A 19,474-nucleotide genomic window follows, 5' to 3' on the forward strand; every position below is an offset into this window, starting at 1 on the left:
CAGTGAAAACAGCCTGGCAACAGAGAAAGCCATTTTGTGGTTTCACAGAGAGAAATCCAAATCCCATTCATTTTTTTACCATAGAGATTTCCAAATATATTTATATTAATTATGTTAAGGTGAATCATGACCATGAAACATTTGATTCTATGTAAAATAATAATAATAATAATACAATTAATGGGCTTTATATCTATGGCACCACAAAGAGTTTTATTAGGCTTGTTTTCATCAACTTATTGACAGGGCTCTTTTAACTACTGTCTCTATTTCTTTTCAGCCCTCACCTACCTTCCCCTCTTTCTATCTCTTTCTGTCTAGGAGCTCACAACAATTACTATACCATATTTAGCACATAAAGTTCTAATCAGGGACCACAGCAGAAATGACATCTTGTATGGCTGTATTGGAACATTAAGATTGCCTATGGCTTATGCATTTGAGTTAATACACTTCTGTCATGGCTGGCTCTTGCCACGACAAATAATAGGGGAGGGAGATCAACGAAAAGTGTAACAAAGATGTTTATTAACTAATAAACTCTATCATAAGCAACTGAGAGATAACTGAAGGTAAAGTAACATGGTAACAGTAAGGATACGATACGATACGATAATACGATACGATAATACTTTATTGTCAGTTCACACTGAAATTTGTCTTGCGACCCAGCAGCCATGTATGCAACAATAAACAGTACACACATTTGACATGATACAAGAAAAACAAAACAAAATACATACATAAAGACATACAAAGACAAGAGCAATGTCCAACACTCAGCCTACCCCTGGCCTATAACTCCTGATTAAGCCTCAGTGTCGTCTGATGGACAAAGGACCTCTTCAGTTTGACCTTATTGTATGTAGGAACACTGTATCTCCTTCCTGAAGGCAGCAACCTATATTCTCCATACAAAGCATGGCTAGTGTTTGAAGTGATATTCCTTGCCAAGTGCCAACCTTATCATACTGTCATTATATGTAGTTGTATAGAGCCTCTGAAGTGGCTGTCCAACAATCTTTGAACAAATGTTCAGTTGCTGCAGCATGTTGTGACTTTAAGGCTACAGACAGACATCCATACCAGGTGGTACTACAGTACTGAAGAACACTCATTATAACAGAAGTGAAAAACAAAAGAAGAATCTGTCTACTAGCGCCAAAATATCTCAGACGGCGAAGGAAATAGACTCTTTGCCTTGTCTTCTTACCCACTGATTCAATCTGGTCTTTCCATGACAGAAGGTGGTCAATTACTACTCCTAGGTATGTATACGAACATACCTGGTTGATCTGTTCACTATGAATAGTAATGGGGGATCTGTGTATTTCTAGTGGGGCACCAAAAACAATCTCCTCTGTCTTTTTTGTGTTAATGATAAGAGCGTTGTTATCGCTCCACTCCACCACCTTATTTACTCTGTGTTGGTACAGTCCAGGATCACTGGAACTTAATAGATAAATATAGCTGCAAGCAGCGATAATATGGGGCCAGGAGAGAGAAAGAGAAATGATAATTCCTTCAGGTCAGTTCATGAAAGTCCTTGCGGTCTTGTTTCCAATGAGTGCCTGTGAGCAATTAGGGGTTAAGAGTCTTGCTCAGGGACAAATTTCATTTCATCGACACATTTGCTGACCTGGCCTGGAATCGTACCTGGGGCAACCAGAGTCTCTGGCTCCCTAGGCGGGCTCACTAACCACTCAGCTATGGCCACCCCTCAGAGAGAGAGAGAGAGAGAGAGAGAGAGAGAGAGAGAGAGAGAGAGAGAGAGAGAGAGAGAGAGAGAGAGAGAGAGAGAGAGAGAGAGAGAGAGAGAGAGAGAGAGAGAGAGAGAGAGAGAGAGAGAGAGAGAGAGAGAGAGAGAGTGAGAGAGAGAGAGAGAGAGAGAGAGAGAGAGAGAGAGAGATAGATAGATAGATAGATAGATAGATACGGAATAGATTGAAGAGACATAGAGAGAGACAAATGGAATAGATTGAAGAGACAGAGAGAGAGACATGGAAACGGAATAGATTGAAGAGAAAGACATGGAAATGGAATAGATTGAAGAGAGAGAGCGCCATGGAAACGGAATAGATTGAGTCATGTTTTTTGCATTTCAACTTAAATGAGTCTGCATCAAGTGAGGCTTGAACCGGCAACCTTACGGTCATGAAGCACTCTTAGGTAGCTGCAACACTACCTATAGTGCTATATCTTTGTCCAGGCTGATATTGTCTGTTGAGGATCACAAACTCTTGCCTTCTGTCATGACCCAAGCCCCTGTTTCACTAACACTAAGATCACTCGTTCACAAACCATTTACCAATGAAGAAATTGTACATCTCCTCAGAACCAAAATTAGTGAAAGTAGCCGATCTACAAGCTCACAAACCATTAAAAGTTGTCAGATTGTACATTGGCTATTTTCACAATGAAGTATGTTAAACATTGAAAAAACATACTCTCATTGCTATCTGAAAAGTTGTGAGATTGTAGATCAGCTGTATGTAAAAAACACTCAATTAAGTATTTCATGTTATCTTTAACAATTGCAGATGTATTCACTGATAGTCATGTTGTGTGAAATGCAACTCAGATGAAGTCTGCACCAAGTGAGGCTTGAACTGGTGACCTTCAGGTTGTGGGGCACACATTTAAGCGAGAAGCCACCAACAGACAAGAACCTGTGAAAAAGGAGATCACACAGATCATACAGTTTCACGCAAATAGCTGAAAAATCCTGGGTTTAAGTGTTTTTCAAACTGCTCAACATTGCGGACAATCTAAGGGCGGTGCTTACTGGTCAACGTGATAGATGTGTTCCTCATTAGTCAAGGCACATGTGTAAGCAGGTCTAATGGCTGTCGGCCAAACGAGGCATGACTTTTGCCTGTTTAAAGTTTCAATTTTCCAAAAATTGCTATAGCGCCCCCGTTTGACCAATTGGAGTAAGATTTGTTTCAGTGATATTTGGAATGGCCCTTTACATTTCTGCAAAGTTTCAAAGAATGGTAAGTCTGCATGTATGTGTTAGGGGCAGATGAATAATTGTCATAAAACTGCAATATTCATTGGCTCATTAAAGCTTCATTTTTTCACTTATGGAAGATATTTTGCAAACGTTTTTTGGTATAGGTCCAAAGTTCATGTGTAAAAAGTTTCGTGCAGATTACTCAAAAATCCCAGGAGGAGATAGGTTTTAACTGTTTTTCATATAATTCAAAATGGTGGGAGATCTAAAGGTCAGAGGTCAAAAGTCAGAGTGTGAAAGTTGTTCAGCATGAGGAGACGCATGTGTGCATCGAAGTTTCATGGCTGTAGGTGAAACAGGGCATGAGTTGTACCTGTTCAAAGTTGTCATTTTCAACTGAGTGCTATAGCGCCACCTTTTGACGAAAGATTGTGAGAATTATTTTTTGATCGTTTTTCATGACCATCTATCATATGGCCGAGTTTCATAAAAAGCGACTGCACGGTTCAGCCAGAACTGGCAAAAACGGCAGAAGAAGAAGAAGAAGAAGAAGAAGAAGAAGAAGAAACGGAATAATGCCAATAACAATATGGGTCCATGCTGGAAGCCTGGCCCCATAATGAATCACTAAATGACCCCTATCCACACTACAGGGGTTTAGAGTCTCTGGTTCCCCAGGCGGGCTCACTAACCACTCAGCTATGGCCACCACTGAGGCGCTAGCAGTAAGTAGGTGAGAATAAACAAAATGGCCTCCTCACCTCCTCATAGAACTCCGGGCTTTGTTTGTTGTGCAGAACAGCTGCATAGGCACTGCTGGTAAAGAGTGTCTCTCCCGGCTTGCCGTAGATACACTGAAACACAAGAAAACACACCAGTCATCGGCCTCAGGGCCTTTGATAGCACAATATGTAGAGAAAATAAGGGATGACGACACAGTCCAGCATCTTTGAAACTAATCCTAACCTAAATGGATAAACTTAGCAAATATGAGCAATATTCTGAGGAATAGTGTCTGGTATAATCAAAACATTGTATTTCAACACAGTACTTTGTCTGATACGTGACCATCACAGCATAGGGGCTTACAATTATTATTAGAGGCGTGTTGTGTGTGTGTGTGTGTGTGTGTGTGTGTGTGTGTGTGTGTGTGTGTGTGTGTGTGTGTGTGTGTGTGTGTGTGTGTGTGTGTGTGTGTGTGTCTCACTGTGTTCGGTATTTATAATTTAGCAAAGAACCACAGTGTTAATGTAAGGCAGGTCTTTAGAATCACAGAGAAACATAAAACACTGTATTTCCATCATGTAAAATAAGCGTGTTTTCAGTGCGACGTGAATGACACAGCGTCTTTCAACCAGGGTGCAGTTAATGTGCTACAATGAGTCGCACAGAGAATCCTCATTCCTACATACAGACAAAGTCAGAGAGAGAAGGATGAGGCTGGCAGGGCACTGCGTCAGGAACTCAGAACTAGTGGCAAGCAAACTGACACTATGGGAGCTAACCCAGGGCAAAGCCAGGAAAGGAAAGAGGTGCACCATCTACGTAGATGCACTGCGACGCGAAAGCTTAGCTAACAACACTGTAGAGCTATAGACCCTGATGCTAGATAGGAGAGTGTGGAGGGCAGAGATTCAGGAGACCTGAGTTGGTGTTGGCTAGACCACACTCTGGCATCACATAGCATCGTACTGGTTTTAATTAGTAGTTACAGTAACATCACATGTTTGGATGGGGCACGATTTAGAAAATGCTGTCCCCCCCCTGCATCCATAATTCTTAATGGTGGGCCTTCTTCCCCAACTGACCTTCAAGGGAGAGGAGCCTTCCTCATCGGAGTCTCTGAGCTGGATGCAGACAGCTATGTTTCTGGCCTGGAGAGATAAGAGTCACATCAATACACACAGTGAAATATGGACGCTAAAGTGAGTTAAACAGATGCTAGGTTTGATGTTTACCTGCTATCTTAGTTACTTTGTAGGACTTAACTGTTTTCTTTGCACTCTATTTGCGTGGCAATTTGGCATGTTGTTTGTTGACTAGTGTTCATGCCATTCATTTACTCTGATCTAGCTGGATAAGAACGTCTGCTTGTACATGTTGACTCACTGAACTGAAAGCAGTGTGTTTTAATTTCTTCTACTATAAGTGTTCTTCTAGTTGTGTGGTTGTTGACTGCAGTGCCAGTAGACCCAGATTACTGCTTGTGTTCTGTTCAAATGCATATTATACAGTCAGTGTTGGAGGTAACCAGTTACAAAATATATTACTTTTAATATGTTGAGCTCTTGGCTGGTCCGGGAGTGAGTTCCACAGTGGAGGGGCAGCTGAACAGAAGGCCCTGTGCGGCCATGGTGCGGTACTTTTAGTGGTAACTATATAACTCAGTACAAAACATATTTAAGTATTATATTACGACAATTCTGTAAAGTAACAAGTTACTTTCTCTGTGTGACTGAAATAAGCAACACTTTGTAAGCCTAATGATGGAGGCTAATCATCCAAGTGCACTTTAAAAATCATATTATAATCATGCTGTCCTTTTCTTAAAACAGGCATAGAAACATATTTGTGTCTTGTCATGTCATTATAGGCCACATTATAGAAGGTATATTATAGGTCTATTGTGTTTAAGGCCATAAGTAACATTTTTATTATTAATTAATTGATGTTTTGTCTGCCGGCCCATCTCTGCTGTGTTTAAGTAATAGGCCTACGTAGCGTGGCGGTCCAGGCACCCTAAACTGCAATGCCAGCCTGACAGCGTGTCGCGGGTTCGACTCCCGATCCCGACGACCTTTGCTGCATGTCACCCCCCAATCTCTCTCCCCATTTCCTGTCAGCCTACTTACCCTATCCCTCACTAAATAAAGGCATTAAAACATAATAATAATACATTTTAAAAAAGTAATAGGCCAACGTAAAAAGTAATATCTTACTCTGTAACGTAAGACTTTAAAATGAAGGTAACAAGTAATATACATTTCATTTTTACTTTTTCAACTTTTTCTATTTCAAAGTAACTTGGCCAACACTGTATACAGTACACTCACTGCAACATTTAGTTTTTGTTGGTTTTCTTTCACCTCAAAGTGTAAACATTTACCCCTATGGGTGCAGTTTTACCCTCTCTAAATTAGCATTAAGGATGTTGTAGTGTTCACCGGCTAGAATGACAGCCAGCACCACAGATGATTCATAAATCCCCTCATCTATCAATCATCTCCCACTATACTTATGTTGATGTTCAGAGTTAAATCTCCAGTGTGGATTTGACCTTGGTGAAGGCTTTGTGTTTGATGTCTTTCAGCTGCAGAGGGTAGATGTACAGGTGGTTCTGGTAGCTGGTGAAGGGGACGTGGTACTTGGCTTCTTCAGGGAGGAATTCCTCTATCTCCACCGACACCTTCTCACAGCCCTCCTCAAAGGGCTTAACGGGAATGTAGGAGGAGGTCACAGTGTCTGTGGGAGGTGGAGAGGAGGTTTCATATGGTTATTGAGGTAACCAGAGAACTATACGTAGACGCTGATGAGTCTCATACTATTTCCCCTTGGGGGTCAGTGCAGTTGTACCTCGCTGTGTCTTATAACTCTATTGGTTCCAGTACACACACACACACACACACACACACACACACACACACACACACACACACACACACACACACACACACACACACACACACACACACACACACACACACACACACACACACACACTCTCTGGAAATAACAGAAAACGACTTTCAACCACTTTTTTATAACTCTTTGATATGATGATAAAGTTGATACTGATTCTATACAATGTTCCAGGGATCACATGGTAGGACAATGAATGGGTTTAATGAAACAGCATCCTAACTCTAAACACCTAAAATAATATCCACATTTGTATCACTGTTTTCTAAATTGTCTATTCCGTCAACAATATCAAGTCTTCATGGCAGGCTGATATTGGTGTGGAACTGTCTGATGGAGCGAGGGTTTGAAGAGGATTCACTCGGGCTCAGTCAATGCCAGATTGTAGCTTGTCCAGTTCGAGGTCATGCACAGATTACATTACTCTAAGGTTAAAATGAATCAAATGTATCCAACTGTTTCCGATATTTGTGACAGATGCAACATCTCTAAGGGCACGTTGGGTCACACTTTCTGGTCTTGCCCAAGGATTCTTTTATTCTGGGAAAACATGTTTGCTTGGTACAGCAGAGTATATGGTTTTTATATTGAACCTGATGCACTAACTCTCTTGCTCTGCCGTACTCTGTCCAGCAGACTCTTATGCTTGGTACACTTGTAGCAAAGAGAATTATTTTAACAGAGTGGAAGACTTCCACCGCTCCTTGTTTTACTAGATGGCTTAATGAGTTTGTATCACTGATACATCTGGAGAGGCTGCGTTGCAACAAACAGGACAGTCTGGCAACATTGGAATACATCTGGGGTCCTATCACGAGTCATCTCGACTCTGTTGTGTGACTGCTCTGTTTTGCCCAATTGTTAATGTGTCCAACTGTTGTATTCTGTTTGCCTATGCAGTACCTCACTCATGTTTAACACATGCATCATAGTCTGTTGTTTGTCTTATTGTTATGTCTTGTTGATGTCATGTCTTATAAATAAAACAATACAAATTAATATATATATATATATATATAGGATAAAGAATGTTTATGGAGGTGACTACAGTACATACTGGATATGTCAGATGGAACACACTCAATGGAGATGTTCAGCTGTCCAGGAATGGTCTGAAGCTTGTTCTTCTCAGGCCTGCAGAGGAGGAGGGAAAATCAACACAAACAAACCACATCATTCTTACTTTTAGGGACAGATTGATGGGACAAGGACAGGTTGATGCCCGTTGGGTACGCATGCCCCTCAGGTTATGTGAATACCCTTTGTACCTGTTGTCAGAGTAGTGCAGGAACCATTATCAGCTCCGGCTGAGGGCAGAAACTGGCAGAAATGCAAAATTTGTTCTTTTTCTGAACATCATATCCAAAATGTAAAGGTAGTCCAGCAATCCTACAGATGTCTGCAATTTAAGGACGGGTTGAAACAACCTTTAAAATACCCCAAGATGCAGAAGCTTAGAAAGATGGTGGCGATAACTCACTTTGAGATGTCAGCCAGCAGTCCAATGATGTTTTCGTTGGAGATCTTGTTGCTATTCTGGCGGTACAGCGGGGAGAACTTCACGTCCACGTCCAGAGTGCCCTGGGGGTCTTTAAAAACCTGCCTGGGACCAGAGACAATCAGGATTACCACACCTACACACCTACACTATGAATATTAGATTTACACCACAGGACTGAGAGTACTTGAGCCCTGAAGCAAGAAGAGCAAAATATATTACATTGGGCAAATCCTGTCATACTTGTTAAAACGTAATGTCAGCCTTATTCTGCAGATGGACGTAGTTTTAGTATTAATATGAACAGATGAATAACTGGCTCATGATGGGATACTTTAATCTTACTTGGCGGCCCAGGCAAAAGGCATCCTGTACTGGCCCAGATGCTGGCAGGTCTGCCTGGCAACTTTCAGCACCTCCTGAGTCGTCTGCAAAGACAGGTGAGAGGAAAGATGACATGTAGGTGCAACATGTCGTTCTAGTTGATTTCATCGACTAGAACTATGACTAAATAAAAACTAAATAAACTAAATAAAAACTAAATAAAAACTAAAGCTACGATGACTAAAACTAAGACTAATTATATTCACACTTTTGTCAACAAATAAAAACTAGACTAAAATGTTATGGAGAGACTAGTGGAGAAGAGATCCAGTAGAACTAAAAGACAAGTCACTTTATGTTTGGTTGCACTCGGGTGTTGCGCTCTGAAAATAGCAGATATACAAGCTCACAACGCGTCGTGTTGCCACCTATTGTGAGCTTGTAGATCGGCTATTTTCAGCAAGCAAGTGTAAAATCAACCATTACGACGCCATCAAGGCACCGGCAAAATAAATACTAAAACTATACAAAAACTAAAACATTTCAGATTACTAAAATATGACTAAAACTAAATGGATTTTTTTTTAAAAGACTGACTAAAACTAAATCAAAATTTGCTGTCAAAATAAACACTGGTGCAAGAAGGAGGTAGGAGGGCAAGTAGGTGTTTCAGTGAGGTGAAAACATGCAGCAAGGTGACGGTGTACCTTGTTGATGTTGCCAGGTCTTGGTGTATTGTAAGTGTTTCAGTGATGTGAGGTGTACCTTGTTGATGTTGCCAGGTCTTGGTGTATTGTAAGTGTTTCAGTGAGGTGAAGTGTATCTTGCTGATGTTGCCAGGTCTTGGTGTATTGTAAGTGTTTCAGTGATGTGAGGTGTACCTTGTTGATGTTGTAGGTCTTGGTGTAGGGCTCGGCGCAGTGGGTGATGTTGTTCTGGAGAACCTTCTCCACCCGGGCCACCAGGAAGATGTCTGCGTGGGGATTGGTCACTGAAAATATGCCCTGGAGGAAAGGAGGAGGTGGACCAATGAAAGAACTTGATGATACATTTCTTTGGCGATTTTACGTCTTTGGTGGCTCCCAAGGACCATACCACCTCCCAGAGTATGACATAACGGCTGCCGTGTGAATATGGTCAATTATCAATATTATTAATAATAATAATAATACACTTTATTTATAGCACCTTTACGACATAAAATAAATCATATACAATTTGTGTGAATAGGACGACAAGACACAATTAACAGCATCAATGAGGATAGATGCACCAATTGCTGCCATCAGGGGGTGAAAAAAGCCTTTTTGTAAAAAAAAACGTTTTGAATTACTGTTAAAAATGGTTACGGAGCTAGCAAGCCAATTGAGTTTATCTCACCCGGTACTGAATGGCTGACGCAGGTTTCACTGTGATTCTGTGATTATGCTGACGTGGAGATTCAGGCCACATACTGCATCTACTGTATAGGTTCTCAACATATTCAGACCATGACCCCCCAAAATAATATTATTTGAACTGGGGACCCCCCAAAATAATATTATTTGAAATGGGGACCCCCTACCATGACAAGCACTTGGAATTGTAGGAGTTGAGGCATTACATTTAGTTTGACTCGGTTCCACAGATAAATATTGTGAAAATAGCAGATCTACTCACCACTGATCTACTGTATCTAGTCATGTCTATCAGTCTGATCAACTGAATGAAGGTGCTTTTATACCTTTGTGGGGAAACGTAACAGAGACTCTCCCCCATTGCCTCCCCCACCCTCCTGGTGGGAGGAGGAGGAGGGGGAAAGGAGCCCCGAGGAGGCGTGTGTCAGCATGTCCCTGACACACGGCGGGTTGAGGTCCACATGGAAGTCAGCAGAGATCTTGCGGCTCTTGGAGACGTCAAACAGAGCCAGGCTGATGAAGAACGGCTCTACCTGGAGGCCACAACGGACACAGTTGTGAGATGATGTGACCACAGCCAACTATTTGAGTGCATAGACACACACGGGAACTACAAATTTCACGCACACTTTTGAGACAGCACCGCTACTCGAGGTCCGTGAGAACTATGAACTGCAGCTGCCAATGCATTCCCTATGAGAGGATATGAGAGTTAGCCTACTTTTAAAATGATCCTACTTTAACTGGAGATGATATTGATTTAAATAAAAATATGTTTCCAAATGTATGGAGTGTCTTTATCAACATATCTTCTTGTTTTCTTAATAGTTGATGTGTTTCACATTTAATTTTCCACTTTTATGGGTTACCCATAATGTTAACACAGCAGAGGGCAGACTGCAGACAGACACAGTAGTCGCATTTCAGTGACATCACTGTCTTTACGAGCGCCGAGCGTCCACTCTGAAGTGGGGAATTCTCATCCCAATCCCGACTGACTTTGTTCATATTTCTATATTTTGAACATCTCATAGGCTTATATTAATTTTCTACCCACCACGGAGCTCCGACGGTACATGACAAATTAAAACGTGTGGGTGTACCGTTGTTTAACTTGCCTGAATGTAAGTTGGGGAAATAACCCAACTAAATGGAGGAGTGAAATATCCCGACATTTTCGAGTACTTAGTGAATACTCCAGGTTAGTATTAGTACTCGGACGGCGCTGAGTCGGCTCAAGCGAAATTCGCAACGTTTGGCACGTTGACTTGCTTGCGGCGGTGCCTCTCGTGGCTCAAGTTAGCTTGAGACGGCGCGCCTCCCGTTGCGGTCAAAAACTATACTTTATCGGCGAAACAATTTGCCCGCGGTTGTTGGAAAAATAGTGGCAGCAGCAGGAATCGGTCCCAGGAGGTGCGGGTTGATAGTCTAATGATTAGTGAGGCACGTCACTGAGACCAGTGCTGGAATGGGGTATTCAGGTTGTATTAGAATGTGCTAACCCTAGCCCCCCTAGCCCCCACTGAAGGGGCTTCCCAAGTCCTGTAGGATGAAGCCCCGCCCAGTGGCAGGGCTTCCCATCTCCCGTATAGTTCCATATATAGCGTGACGACAAGGGTGAATCAATGACGGACGTTTTCCTTATCATAATTCATTGTTTTTACATTTTGGAAAAAAAACTGCCCATTTAACGTTGAGCTGCCCACAATATTCAGCTTCCAGCTAGACCTGTATCCGTCTGGCGGTACAGAGGTCTTTCACATAGGAAGTGGCGGTACAGAGGTCTTTCACATAGGAAGTGGCCAAACCCTTTTTTTCTAGTATAAACTAATAGAAGAAAATACATAATCCTTTGCGTCTGGGATGTGGGGGGACATTGAAGTACGTACGTTTGTGGGGATGCCGTCTCCCTTCTCACTGACACAGCCCTGCAGGTTGAAGGTCAGGTCATGGCAGCTGACCAGGATGCGTTGGCTGAAGCTCTTCACGTCCGCTTCCATGCCTGAGCAGTCCTGTCTGAAGCTCTTCACGTCCGCTTCCATGCCTGAGCAGTCCTGTCTGAAGCTCTTCACGTCCGCTTCCATGCCTGAGCAGTCCTGTCTGAAGCTCTCCACGTTCGCTTCCATGCCTGAGCAGTCCTGTCTCTGGACGACAGAGAGGAGACGAGAGTTTTTTGATGAATTGATTGAATACTTTATTAAACCATTAAGACCTGAGGCAGATTCTAAAAAAAAAAATCTAAAATGACACAGACGCGTTCCCGGTCAAAACCAGTAAACTGTTTGTAAACAGCACAGCGGTACGATTTTACAATGGTTGTTAAAAGTAACACAAAAAGCCCTTGTGGTCCTGTGTATTCAATTCATCAAGACATTTAAAGACATACGTACAATAATATGCAATATAAACTAGACATCATTAACACTAGAGGCAATGAAAGTATATGTATAAACAAGTAAGAGCATGGGATGGAGAGGAGAGAGAGAAGAGAGACATTATGAATGAAGGGAAAGAGAGAGGGAAGAACTTAAAGGTGAAGTCAGTACTTCAATACGGTGAAAGGAGTTTCTCTACCTGTGTCTCAGGATCCAGACATAACATATTGAGTCTGCCTTCATTGAGCTGCTCTTTCTCCCAGGTGTACTGCAGAGACATGATACAGAAGAGACAAGAAACAGGCAGAGAAAGAAAGAAAGAAAGAAAGAAAGAAAGAAAGAAAGACAGGAGGAAATGGTGAGAAACACAGATGTACATGAGGAATACAACAATGACATGGTGGTTTCAGTGCAACAAATGTACTAGCAGTGGTTCTCAACCGTTTCAGGCCGCGACGCCCAAAATAATAATATTTTAACTGGGGACACCCCCCAAATAATCATATCTGAACTGGGGACCCCCCCCCAAATAATCATATCTGAACTGGGGACCCCCCACCCCGACAAGCACTTGGAATTGTAGGAGTTGAGGCATTACATTTACCGTAGTTTGACTCTGTTCCACAGATAAACATTGTGAAAATAGCAGATCTACAAGCTCACAAAGCCTGGCGTTGTGAGGTGTTGACCACAATGCTATTTTCAAATGTTTTGCCTCTTTCTTATATATTACAATTTGGCCAATGTTTGACCATTTTTATAGTATAGTTTGTAGATTACTTTTGACGCAGTAATGGTATTTTTACATTTTCTTTTATTATTATTTATTGTTTTAGGTATTAAAAAGGTCCTCTGATGTCAGTTTAATGTCATCTGGGGACCCGCCGAAATCATGTGAGGACCCCGGGACCCCGAACCCACAGGTTGAGAACCACTGCTGTAGAGTCATTCTTAATGATTTAAGCACATGTTCAAATCAAAGCAAAACGGTACCTGTCTATAGTGCATGAACAACGGAACTGAATGGTCTTGTGAACCCCCTCCACCCCTCCTGTCCTGAGGGGGTGCTGATCTGCTCTCCTCCTGTCTCCTCCTGTCCTGAGGGGGCGCTGAGTTGCTCTCCAGGGTTTGTTTCAGTGCGACCATCCACTCCTTCATCTCTGCCTCGCTGTCTGCACTCAGGAACACATCGGAATGCTTCTTCATCCTGAGCTGAACGCCGTTGGAGATCTTTGGATACTGAGGAGGAGAGGAAAGCAGGGTTGATTTAGTCGACTAAAACTATGATGGAAAGTGTTCGTCGACTACCTTTTTTCACTGATGAAAACTAAATAATAACTAAATAAAAACTAAGCTATTATGACTAAATATACTGACAATTCCATCAACAAATAGAAACTAGACTAAAATGTTAGGGAGGGACTAGTGGAGTAGAGATCCAGTAGAACTAAGACTAGTGGAGAAGAGATCCAGTAGAACTAAGACTAGTGGAGAAGAGATCCAGTAGAACTAAGACTAGTGGAGTAGAGATCCAGTAGAACTAAGACTAGTGGAGAAGAGATCCAGTAGAACTAAGACTAGTGGAGAAGAGATCCAGTAGAACTAAGACTAGTGGAGTAGAGATCCAGTAGAACTAAGACTAGTGGAGAAGAGATCCAGTAGAACTAAGACTAGTGGAGTAGAGATCCAGTAGAACTAAGACTAGTGGAGAAGAGATCCAGTAGAACTAAGACTAGTGGAGAAGAGATCCAGTAGAACTAAGACTAGTGGAGAAGAGATCCAGTAGAACTAAGACTAGTGGAGTAGAGATCCAGTAGAACTAAGACTAGTGGAGAAGAGATCCAGTAGAACTAAGACTAGTGGAGAAGAGATCCAGTAGAACTAAGACTAGTGGAGAAGAGATCCAGTAGAACTAAGACTAGTGGAGTAGAGATCCAGTAGAACTAAGACTAGTGGAGAAGAGATCCAGTAGAACTAAGACTAGTGGAGTAGAGATCCAGTAGATTCTACTATTTGACGTCGTCAAATCTGGCCCGCGAGGTGATTTGAAAAAACGGCATTTAATACTACCTCTAATGGAAAAAAAAAACGAGAGAGAAAAAAAAAGGCAGAAAAAAACGCCCAGCGCCTGCCTGGGGATTGAATACTGGACAAACTTGTTATGTCAGAACAATGACCAAGACGTGAAGCCACAGCCAAGGTCATTAACATACAGAGGACCATCACCATTCAACTCTACCTGAGAGAACGCATCACAAATCCGGTAAAACACCGCTGTAATGTCAATTGCGTCTTTCATCTGGAGGAGTAAAGAGAGGGCTGCATTCCTCCCCGCACCCCCACCTCCCCCCACTTTGTAACCAGTGTTGCTGTTCTAATCTTGAAAACTAGAATCCACTTGTCAGAGGGTGTGACATGGATAACCAGCGATAGTTAAGAGCTTGCGCAGCGCAAAATAATTAACACCAGCTATGAACGCTTGACTGTGTGTGTGTGTGTGTGTGTGTGTGTGTGTGTGTGTGTGTGTGTGTGTGTGTGTGTGTGTGTGTGTGTGTGACAGTTTTAGTCCGTTTTTTGGTGCACAATACAGCCCTGTTCAAGTGAATTGCTTTCACCTGCTGTTGCTGTGCGGAGAGTGCGCAACAGGGCATATATCCGCCAAGCCAGGGTGACCAACAGACTCATATACTGATACAGAACCATATAGTGGCTATATATTATCGTTGGAAATCTTTTATGTTCCTTTTTTTTATTATTATTTAAAACAATTTAGAATCGTGCAAATAGCCAAAATTACAACACCAAAGGCCAAGTGGCCTTGCACCTAAAATGACGAAATTCCAGGCCTGAACTGCAGACATTATATTGCCGTTTGTTAGGCTATTCAATGTTAGTTTTAATTTCTTGAAATCATATTTATTTAATTTGCAACTGTATGGCATGCTAAGGTTTTGAGACAAATATAGACATGTATTATTACTACACAATATTAAACAAATAATTCTAAAAATATTCTTTAAATGAACTGATGAATGATGAATTATTCTACTTAAAATGGTTTATTATTATTATTATTACAAATTGCATTGTTTGTTTGTAATGTCAATAATTAAAGTAGCTATTCTTCTTAATACATTTAAAAAAAAAAAGTGATATGCATAGTTAGTAGCAGTTTCTGAGTGCGTGTGAGCGCACATGTGCGCCCGCAACTGGTTCCGGCCCCCATCAAGTCACCATTTGACCAATCCGGCCCTCACCCCAAAATGAGTTTGCCACCCCTGCAGTAGAACTAAGACTAGTGGAGTAGAGATCCAGTAGAACTAAGACTAGTGGAGAAGAGATCCAGTAGAACTAAGTGAACTAGTGGAAAACTAGTGGAGTTTAAAAGACGAGTTTGGTTGTGCGCGGGAGTTGTGCTCTGAAAATAGCAGATCTACAAGCTTGACGCGTAGTGAGCTTGTAGATCGGCTATTTTCAGCATGCAACCAAGTGTAAAATCAGCCATTACGACACCATCACGTTTGTTTCCTTTTATCTATGACTGATGTCTGACAAGTATGTCAACTATATTGTATGTAACAATGTTCTGCCTTATAGATACTTTGTAACTGGCTGTTTGTATTGTCTGACCATGCACTGGCAGTGTATATCTTTGTACAAGGTGTTCTTGTACTTATGTTTATGTAGATATAAATAAACATTTCAAATGCGTGTGTATGTGCGTGGCATGTTGCTGCTGGTGCATTCTGGCTCATCATACCAGAAGAACATCGATGCAGGATTCCAAGCAGGTGGATCCTTTGATGTCTTTGCAGTGTTGGTCTTCGTAGGAGGTGAGGATGGATGAGTTGAGCTGGAAGAATCTCCTCTCTGTCCTCTGCATGATGTCACCGCCATGGAGAGGTCACAAAGGTCATGTGTTTAAAGGGCCCTTCACAACTCCTATATCGTTAAACATTGTATTTATTTTATAGTTGGTGTGAAGTCTGACATCCACTTGACTTAGAACGACTTTTAAAACTATATTTGTATTGTTATAGTTACAGTTATGTTTTAAAACTATATTTGTATTGTTATAGTCACAGTTATAGTGCTCAGTGTGAACGGCCCTTAAGGGAGTAGTTCACCTAAAAATGGCCTATTTCCTATCAGTTACTGTACACACCCCATGAAGCCTTAAATTCATGGAGATGTTTTGTTTTTGTCTCATTCCTGAGACAATAATCTGATGACCGGGTCATTGTTCAGTAGCAGACTCAAAGCTAATCATAATAAATGATTGGCTCAGCTATGCGACAGAAACAAAAACATCTCCATTAATTCAAGGCTTCATGGGGTGTGTAATTGATCGAAAATAAGTCCTTTTGTGGGTGAATTACTCCTTTAACAGCAGACATGGGGATGGACTCACCATCAAGGGGACCAGGCTGGGTGTCATGCAGGTGTGGACAACCTTCTGCAACCAGCCCTGCTTCATGACCCCTACTCTCTGGGATGTGGAATCCTGACACACACACACACACACACACACACACACACACACACACACACACACACACACACACACACACACACACACACACACACACACACACACACACACACACACACACACACACACACACACACACACACACACACACACACACACACACACACAGTGTAAGTACACTGAGACAAATAGAATAAAATAGTCCCTTTGTTTTTTGATTGTCAAAAAAAAGGAAGAATGTTGGTCATCACTAAGAAGGATTCATATGATTGAACTGTATGTGTTGAACTTGAAACAGTCGCCAACATGCATTATACTTTCTAATGATAAAACTGTCTGTGTACACGATTGATTGATTGATTGATGTACTTTATTTAGTAAGACATGAGAACAGTACATGACAGTACATAACAGTACATGGAGGTACAAATTCGCAATACAAGGTCTACTAAACTGGATAGCTCATTAAGCACTTAGCTTGTTTAAGATGAGATCCCCATGTACACAAATCATGATGACATATATGACCACAATACAAACTAGAAAATGTGCTCCTCGGAGCACAGGTCTCCGCCAGTACTGTTCCTGATTAATCCTGTCTTACCTCACTTCAAAATATATAAATGATCTTTTGAAGTGACACACCTATTTATAGGGCTCTATTTCATCATGCGTCTCGCTAGCCAATCAAAGCACACCCTTTTTCACAAACATTTTCCGTGAATGAAACAAGTGTTGTGATTGGTCAAAGAATATCGGTTCCGGGGGAAACGGAAATCCTGTCCACTCAGGACTTCCTAGACACTCTCTGCTTTAGTTCGTGACCAGGCTCTTCTCTTCGCAGATGAGTGAGGCTGGGACCGAGGTTACCCACAATGTTCAAATGTTTCCGGTCATACAGTCTGGGACTCTGAAGTTCTGATCATGATTAACATATAAACCGGATGTGAAGCCTCCTCCTCACTTCCGTTTCTTCTTTACGCGCAAATTTATCCTCATATAAATCAAATGTATCTAAGTATATTTAGCTTGCTGCTTAGCAGAAATGGAAATTAAAAAATGAAATGTAAAGATATTTTAAAATATATTTTCGTGAACGGAAGTGCCAGTTTCCTCTCTCGGATTTGGGGAGGTGTAGTTCCAGACTCTATATAGCATTCAGAGATTGTGAAATAGTTGTCTGGCTACGCGAGACTACCTATCCTATAACAACTAAGAGCAGTGAGCTGGGAGCAATTAGGGGTTAACACATTGAGTGCCAAAAACAGTCCGGACCGTTTTTTATAATCCAAACGAGGTGTTTTTTTTCCCTTCACAGCACCAGGAGATATGATTTTTCGAAGATTTAGATTTAGATTTTCTTTTCTAGTATGTATTTTTGACTATTTTCAACTGGCTGCAACTATGGAACGGATTACCGAATGTTTTTAATGTTTTTCCCCGGATTGTACGAGACCCCTGTGTGTGTAATGAGGGGATCACCGTGAGGACGGTGATCACTGAAAATATTTTGTGACTACTTGAAAAAGGTCCAAAAATGGTTAAAAATCCAGGCACTGGAGGTACCCTGTTTTGAAAAACCCCTGGCACTCAATTAACAGTCTTGCTGAGGGACACACATCAACACATTGCTGGCCTGACCTGGAATCATCATACCTGGGACAACCAGGGGCTCTGGTTCCCCAGGTGGGCTCACTAACCACTCAGGTACGACCGCTCCCTATGATGCAGATGTAACTAGAAAGACGTCAAGGTGGAAAACCTTGATCTACAAGCTCACAACCCGGCCGTCACGTACAACGCGCTGTGAGCTTGTAGAGCTTGTGAGCTGCTGCGAAAAAAACCCCATAAAAAGTATAAAAATGGATAAAAGATGTATTGTATGTGTGTGTGTGCTAAAAGCTGTGTACAGAGACACACAACGTCCACCAAGACATCCAGGTTCAATCCTGCTCCCTGCACTTATCAATGCTTCTGATGTAATGGCCCTCATCATCACACTCACCTCATCTTCTTCATCTTCATCTATGCCAAAGACGTGGGCCGACAGCTTCCTGGTCTTCAGGTCCTTGTTGCTGTGAAACACAGAGCTGAGTGTCATCATCACATTCAGCACATCAACCACTCCAATGTAAGTCAAACAAAGTACACACCAAAAAACCTGCACTGCTCACAAGCCACAAGACAACATGGGAAATCAAGGCGTCTGACACCTGGGCATGTGTTGGCTACCATGCTTCTGATGCCGACGTGTGCAGGCCAGGGATGTAGCGCTCAAATGCATCTACACACGTGGTTAAAGGAGTAGTTCACCCAAAGAGTTACTTATCTTCTATCAATTAATTACACACCCCATGATTTGTTTTGTTTTTGTCTCATTCCTGAGCCAATAATTTGATGACGGGTCATGGGTCAGTAGGAGACTTTATGGGGTGTGTAATTGATAGAAAATACCGGGTGAACTACTCCTTTAAGTGGCTAAGTTGTGGCTTTTTTTGAAATGTAAGACTGAATGTATGAATAGTTTCATTCCTTACTTAATATGAATATGTAACATTATATATACAGTACGTCCTATATACTTCAGCATACTTCATAAAACAAACATGAGAGCTATAGTAAAGCGGCAGTTATTTTCTCCTGCACATGACAATAAGATGAATCTGTGACTGATGTTTTCGTACACGTAACAACACTCCATCTCTATTTTCACTTTATTCTGTTTGGCCTTACCATAGCAGCATGCAGAAACCACCAGAGTAAACCATACCTTGGCAGATTGCAAAAACCACC

At 41.7% G+C, this 19,474-nt stretch overlaps 1 protein-coding gene across 2 annotated transcripts in view; it reads right to left on the bottom strand.

Annotated features, from left to right (window-relative positions):
- The window catches only part of LOC311033809 (dedicator of cytokinesis protein 11-like), an 84,882-nt gene that overhangs the window by 58,045 nt on the left and 7,363 nt on the right, over positions 1-19,474 (bottom strand). For both annotated transcript variants that reach the window (XM_084041477.1, XM_084041478.1), the window contains exons 5-18: positions 18,687-18,756; positions 16,601-16,693; positions 15,950-16,066; positions 13,183-13,428; positions 12,389-12,457; positions 11,704-11,958; positions 10,141-10,347; positions 9,299-9,421; positions 8,439-8,521; positions 8,076-8,198; positions 7,653-7,729; positions 6,234-6,418; positions 4,765-4,830; positions 3,718-3,810 (exon numbers count right to left, since the gene is read on the bottom strand). In XM_084041477.1, coding sequence (XP_083897603.1) covers positions 3,718-3,810; positions 4,765-4,830; positions 6,234-6,418; positions 7,653-7,729; positions 8,076-8,198; positions 8,439-8,521; positions 9,299-9,421; positions 10,141-10,347; positions 11,704-11,958; positions 12,389-12,457; positions 13,183-13,428; positions 15,950-16,066; positions 16,601-16,693; positions 18,687-18,756 — 1,807 coding nt within the window. The remainder of the gene's footprint in view (positions 1-3,717; positions 3,811-4,764; positions 4,831-6,233; positions 6,419-7,652; positions 7,730-8,075; positions 8,199-8,438; positions 8,522-9,298; positions 9,422-10,140; positions 10,348-11,703; positions 11,959-12,388; positions 12,458-13,182; positions 13,429-15,949; positions 16,067-16,600; positions 16,694-18,686; positions 18,757-19,474) is intronic.

Source organism: Gymnoscopelus microlampas, assembly GCF_963454915.1.
Source record: "Gymnoscopelus microlampas genome assembly, chromosome: 18".
NCBI classification, from domain to species: domain Eukaryota; kingdom Metazoa; phylum Chordata; class Actinopteri; order Myctophiformes; family Myctophidae; genus Gymnoscopelus; species Gymnoscopelus microlampas.